Genomic DNA, 7,121 nt, shown 5'->3' with positions numbered 1-7,121 from the left:
GGATCTAGCAGAGACTTTTGTCAGGTTGGTCCAAAATAATGTATCAACGAAATATTCTTGTGATGTCTTGTTTAAAATAGCAAATATACTAAAAATGTGAAATATTGACTTGATTTTGTTTCTTTAAGTTATTGCAGCCAGATATTGTATAATATTTACCATTGTTTATGGCAATGCTAACAACTCTTTGGGTAACTGAAATGGTGCTTCTTTTGTGCCTTGTATCACACCACAGTATACAACTAGTGCCATCCTGTGTCTCAATTATGTACTGAATATGACAGAAAATGGCTTTGAATATGACCTCAACGTATTACAGTATTAATATTACTGTAATATTGTGGCAGTGTTCTTGCTGTTAGGCCAGTTGTTATGTAGCTTGTAATGGACTACTGTTTTCTTAGTAGAAGCTTTAAGATAATAAACTTAAATCAGTATTTCTTGTCCACATATTTATTTGTTGTAAATTGGATAAGGTATAGTAACTGGTCATTACAAGATGATGGACAAGATGATCATAATGTCTTCATTATTATTGTTAATAATAATAAGTACAAATTGTATAGGCTTTAATTTCAATATCAGTTAAATTATTTCATTGTATTTGTGCTCTTTTTATTTCTCTAGGCTTTTGATGCAGGGTGTGCAGTCATCATTTGGAGTTCTTGAGGGGAAAGCAGGCCAGATGTTTTTCACCTATGACCAAGTAGCTGTGGAGATGAAGCGGTATTACACAGCGGGAAAGCTAATTGCTTGTTCTCTCATGCATGGTGGACCAGGTATCAAAGCACTAGATACCACATTATTCAAACTAATGTGTGGCCAACCAGATTCTGCAGAAGAATTTGACTGGCATAACCTGCCAGATGTCGAAATTCAAGATAAAGTGCGACAGGTATGCATCTTCCTACAGTTCAGACAGGAGGTATTTATGTTTTGTGATGGCAATGGAGTTTCTTTGTTTTAAAGGTGTTTTTTTTTTTTTTTTGTCAGACCCAACAAGGCATAGATGGAAGAGTAACAAGCCTTGGGGACTGGATTGTTGATGGTGGAGTCCCAGGCATTTACAGTGCAACACCCAAGGATACGAGACGAATCTACGGGCAGCTGATCAAACACTACATTCACTTTCGGTATGAAACTCTAAATAATTTACATTTTAATCAGTCTACATATTTAATCGTGTTAGCTACAGTGCCCTTCACTGATATTGGCACCCTTGGCAAATATGAGTAAAACTGACTCTGGAAAAGTACCTTTTTTTTTTTCTCTATCCAGATATTTCAGATTCAGAGGTCCACGCTTGTGGACTCATTTTCATCTCCTTTCACAGGTTTTGGAGTTTAGGTCAGGGGTGCTCTAACTCTGTCTAATCTGTGTCTAACTGGGGTTAGAGCTAAACTCTGCAGGAGTTTGGGCATCCCTGATTTGAGTGTTTCTAATTACTCAGATAAAAAACTAAAACATGTAAGGAAGGGAACGGACTTCATTTTTTACATTGCAATTTGAACAGGTGTCAAAAAATGATGGCAGACATGTTTTGTAGAAAATTTGTATTTTATTTATATTAATATTTTGAATGAAAGACTAAAAGGATAAACAGCTAAGACAATTTTTACAAGCTCATATTTACATAGGGTGGCCATTTTTGTGGAGGATACTGCATTGTGACTATATGTTTTTAAAATAATATTCAGTATATAATACAGTATGTGAATTTCTTGGAACCTATTTTAGCAGACGTGATCTCACAGTTCAAAGATGACATGAACTCATGTGCCAACATGTGGCAGATCATAGAACAAAACTGGAAAGTCTTCCTTCCCTTGTTTACGAACAAGCAGAAAGAACTAACTAGAGAAGAATTCAGAGGCCTGTTCAAAATTTGCTTGAGCGAGGAGGGAAGCAACCTCAGAGAGATGGAGGAAGACACGATCTTTTCATGGGAGCTCAATACCATACAGGGAATCAGACTGGGATCATTTTGACTAATATTGTCTTATTTTATAATTATGCTTTTATGCAATCTAACTCTCACAGCTGTGCTGTTGTTCTGAATTAATTTTGCTGTAGGCATAAAATACCACAGGTAATAACAGCTCTTCTGATATTCAGACTAAAAGAACAGTTGTGTGATATTAGCCGCTTTTCAACCGTCAGGCCGAACCTTTCTCATTGCTTAACCGCTCCATTCTGTGCTGATCCGGGCCAGTCAGCTCAGATGTGGTTTCATTTTGCACTGTGGGTCTAATAATAGAGCTCGTAATACAAACACGTCAGTAGTGTCCTTGGTAACTCAAGTGTTTAAATATGGTATGACATGTAAATAGTGTTTGTGTTACGGAGGATGATCAGATATTTCTGTTTATTTTGCTCAAATAGCACACTTGACCAGCTACAGAGAGAAACTAGGAGCCAGACAGCAGACAAGTGAACGATCCTGAGTGACAACTTCTGAGTGTATAAGAATCGTTATACAGCAGATACAGTTAGCTAACCGTGCCGTGCCTAACTGAGCTCAAGTGGAAACATAACTGGAATCTTTCCTTATCCTTTTTAGAACTGTTCAGCCCAATGGAAAAGTGAGTATTGCCTTTAGACAGCAGTTCAATACATTTCAGTACAAGATAATGTTGTCTAACTTTATAATTTTAGACATAGTATTGCCAGTTACTTCGACAGGGCCAATCAAAAATAACTGCTGTATAAATTATGACATGCATATGTGTAGTATGTAGAATTTTTTGTTTGTTTTCTCTTACCAAATCTTTCACACCCTCTTTTCTTAATTTTACAGAAAACCAATCAACAATAGCATTTCAGGAGATGCTGGTATTTATTACTGGAGTGGACAGCATTCCCCCATTGGGCTTCCCAGGACAACCGAGAATCGATTTCAACACACAAGAAAATCGCCGGCTTCCATACGCATCAACATGTGGCATGGTTCTATTTTTGCCTAGAGGCATCCGAGAAGAAGAGGAACTGACTGACTTGCTTAACACTGCACTGAAAGGGTACCTTGGGTTCGGAAAAATCTCAAATTGACAATTTAGTCAAATGTTCAAAATGTTTCAAAAAGTTCAGTGAGAATGTAAAGTGTGTTTTTGGCAAAAACTGTATTTTCTCTAACAAGAATACAGTTATATACAGAATACAGATACAACAGTTATAGCCGATGTTGACGTTGTAGCATAATTAATTGAAAGACTATAATGTTGTTTTTCTATGAGAATAAAAAAAATACTAAAATAAAATGAAATATTAAATCTTCTGAATGAACACTTCCTATAAGTGTTGTGGCTATTGTGCTTTAACTACAAATACAACAGTAAAACTACGGTTACTGCGGTAAACCCATAGTAAGTGTTGTGGCTATTGTGCTTTAACTACAAATACCACAGTAAAACTGTGGTTACGGTGGGAGAAGCATGATAAATATGTTGTAGTAACTGTGCATTGGCTACACATGACATGGTCGAGCAACAGTTACTATGGTAAAAATATGGTAAATGTGTGGACTTTTTACATGATCACGCTTATCACACGATACTGGGTTTGTTGATTTGTTGTGCTGTCATCACCCATGTCTAAAAGCTGAAGGCCCATGTCACAACATGATTAAAAACGGTTTTATTTATTTATGTAAAACTGCGACAGGTCTATATTTAATAGAAGTTAGCTTAGGCTAATGTCAACGGTAGGCTACCAGCTGCGCTAACTGAGCAGCCCACTGTTCCACAAACAACTAATTTGAATGCATACACTGCCATTTTAACACATGACCCCATCTAACGTGATGCAGAAACACTGAAATAATTAAAACAATTCCGTTAACCCCGTGATCTCACTACAAAAAAAGATTGTTGCCCTTACTTACCTGTTTGAAGGTGTGCGTGCATCAGGCCCTTCACTCGCTAACTTCCCTCCGTCTCGTTCACTCCGATGTATGTCATTGATTACGTTGCATGAGTGTCCACTTCTGGTGGAACCCTTGGAATGGGCTGAACTGGAACGTCCTAAACCCTTGATCACTTAGAATCCTCTATGGAGTTTGTTTATTGTTTACATTTTTCCCCTTAAGAATTTGTTTGGTGCAGCATTCTATATGTATTTAGGTATGCTTGGGCTGTTATGAATCAAAAAAAAAAAAAAGTATCATTTAGATATAATAGAGTAGTTTGGGGTGGGGACCAATTAAACGCAATCTGCGATGACGTCACAATCGTGTTGCATTGTGGTCTACGGAGCGGCCTGAAGTGTGCATATGAAGCAGACTCACTCCCTCGGTCAAAATTTGAGGGGTCGAGGGTCTGTCCATATAAACTTCCCTCGTTCACTTCTCAATGTGGAATGCACTTCAAAATGGCAGCGGGGATTCCCCCGAGGGGAAGTGCTTAGGGAAGTTCGCGAGTGCGTGCCTAAAAGTGGAGTGGAACGCAGCCCAGAACTGGGCGAACTGAGCCTCACTGGTGACCTGACTGCTGCTGAAGATGACGCATGGTATTTGGACGCATCTGCTCTCCACCGAAGTTAATGGGGTTGCTAATGTAGACAAATAGCCGTCTCATTTAATCTCAGTCATGTGTGGAGTAAAATTTTTTAGGCAATTAATAGCTTTATTGAGAAATTAAAAACAGAAAGCAAAAAAGTAAACTTTCAGCAGCCAAAAGTTGCTAAAACATAAAAAGTAAACAAAGTATTAATAAAAAGGTAACATTGAATCAGTAATTACTCAAAGAAAATACAAAAATTAGCTAAGTAAAAGTGAAAACTAATGGAGATGATCTCTCTCTCTCTCTCTCTCCTACTGACTTACAAGTAGTGAAGGGTATCATTAAGACTTTAACAGTATTATACTACTCTTACAATACTGCTTATTGATCTGGTGCTTCTTTTTTAATGAAAAAAACTGAATGGCTTTATATTCTGAAATGTACAAATATATAGCAAAGAAACAGCATGTTTGAACAAGTTACAATTACAAAAAAATTTTTATTTGATTAATTGCACAGACCTAAAGTGCAAGAGAGATCTCTCTCTTGTGGATTGCAAATAAATAAAACGCATCATAGACGAATGTCTTGATATAATCATATAGAAACGGTTGGCAAGATACATTTAGCTTGATCCTGTTTCCAAAAAAAATAATAAATACTAAGTGTATTTTCTTAATTTCTCCAGTACCGAAAGCAGAACCGATAACATCAGAGCTTATCAATACTGTCTTTCGTAATTCAGCCCCAGGGCTCGTTTAATACCGGGTTCAGGTACCATCTCTACTGCACTTACAAGAGAAGAAAAGAAGCATCAGTTGCAAAGCTACATGACAGTATATCTTGCATCTGCGTTTTCAAAATTCATCATAAGTGGAAGAATAACTAGTCATTTTAAAAACAACAATGAAGAAGAAATTAAAAATAAATCTCAGTCTCTCTTAAAAGTGTTACAGCCTCTTCTTCAGCTTCCTGAACGAGAAGGGTTTGTGAAAAGCTCCTGCTTTCCTTCATGAAAGAGTAAGCAAACTACAAGTGATACTTATGCACTATAAGACAATTTAACATTATATGAAACAAATAAAAAAGCAAATGACTTTTTGACATTCTCTTTGAACATTTGACATGTTCTTTGGGGAGGAACTCCATCTTTGAGTTGATCTGAATCACACAGTTGAATCTGCTGGCTTTGAAGATGAAGAACTTTATTCACTGTGAAACATTAGATAATGTTTCCATGTCACTTGTAATGACTGGTTAGGAAAGATTTATCCAGATTATATTTTATTGCTTGCTGCATTATTGTGTAACATTTGGTGAGGACGCATCAGAGCTGAAAGTACTGATCTGAAGATGATCTACTTACTGTGATTGTTTTCTGTATGACTGAGTAGAGAAGATGATTGATTGAAACACTTCCCACATGCAGTGCAGTGATACGGTTTCTCTCCAGTGTGGATCCTCTCGTGTGAAGTGACGTGACATGTGGCCAAGTATGGTGACCCATTCTCGGAATTAGTGCTCTGCATTTATCCCATCCAAAGTGCACAAACACAGCAGTGAACGGGCAGCCATTTTTGCTGCGGCGCCCGGGGAGCAGTTGGGGGTTCGGTGCCTTGCTCAAGGGCACCTCAGTCGTGGTATTGAAGGTGGGAGAGAGTGCTGTACATTCACTCCCTCCACCTACAATCCCTGCCGGTACGAGACTCGAACCCACAACCTTTGGGTTACGAGTCCGACTCTCTAATCATTAGGCCACAACTTCCCCAGTGTGTTTTCAGACTTGATGTCCGAATGAATCTCTTGTCACAGTGTGAACACTTGTATGGTGTGATCATCAAGACCATATATGCTTGTCAAACTCTTTCCACACTGAGTGCAGGTAAAAGATTTCTTGGCTCTTCTTTTCTTTAAACCTTTCTGTTTGGTTTCAGAGCAACTCAAAGGTTTTTCTCCAGTTTTGACATGATTTTTCTCCTTATCTTCACTCAATTCTTCATTCTCCTCATTTTCTTCAATAAACTGAAATAAAAGTAAAAACAGTTCATTTTCAGAAACTCAAAAAAAACAAAAACAAAGAAATGTGAAAGGAGATTGTGTTTGCGGAACGATGTATGTTATAATACAATAATGAATATGAGAAATACCATAAGCTGCTTGCTTCTCCTTGACGCTGATGAATGAGGGAAGGGACATCGACGTTATTCAGCTTCACTCATGTGTGCAGTGAAATATAATTATTAGGCATTTAAGCTCTATTGAGAAAATTAAAACATGGAAAGCTCAAAGAGCAAACATAATCCTTCATGGCTTTCACAACTGAAATTAAGAAATTATTCCTGATGCAAACAGAATCGGCAGAAAATAAAAAACAGACAATAACAATAAGATGTTGATAAAATGAGTAATGAGTTTAATCAATCATTACTTGAAGCAAATGCAAAAATTAAGTAAAAGTTAAAACGAATGAGACAGATCGCTCTCTCTTTACTGGCTTAGAAGAAGAGAAGCAAAGCGTCCCGTTTCAAAGCTACATGAAAGTATATCTTGTATTTGCATGGAAGAGTAGAAGTGGAAGAGAAACTAGATGTTCTGATGAAAAACAATGAAGAATGAGTTAAAAAT

At 37.3% G+C, this 7,121-nt stretch overlaps 1 protein-coding gene across 1 annotated transcript in view; it reads right to left on the bottom strand.

The window, feature by feature from the left end:
* Positions 1-5,615: 5,615 nt before the first annotated feature.
* LOC107693780 (zinc finger protein 239-like) overlaps positions 5,616-7,121 on the bottom strand; it is a 15,861-nt gene continuing 14,355 nt past the window's right edge. The window contains exons 3-4 of the mRNA XM_016493292.1: positions 6,272-6,326; positions 5,616-5,968 (exon numbers count right to left, since the gene is read on the bottom strand). Of these exons, the coding sequence (XP_016348778.1) occupies positions 5,855-5,968; positions 6,272-6,326 (169 nt within the window). The 3' untranslated portion in view covers positions 5,616-5,854. The remainder of the gene's footprint in view (positions 5,969-6,271; positions 6,327-7,121) is intronic.

The sequence above is a fragment of the Sinocyclocheilus anshuiensis genome, unplaced genomic scaffold, assembly GCF_001515605.1.
Source record: "Sinocyclocheilus anshuiensis isolate Anshui unplaced genomic scaffold, SAMN03320099.WGS_v1.1 scaffold2088, whole genome shotgun sequence".
Taxonomy (NCBI): Eukaryota; Metazoa; Chordata; class Actinopteri; order Cypriniformes; family Cyprinidae; genus Sinocyclocheilus; species Sinocyclocheilus anshuiensis.
The sequence above is the reverse complement of the archived record's forward strand: the minus strand, read 5'-3'. Positions and strand labels throughout refer to the sequence as shown.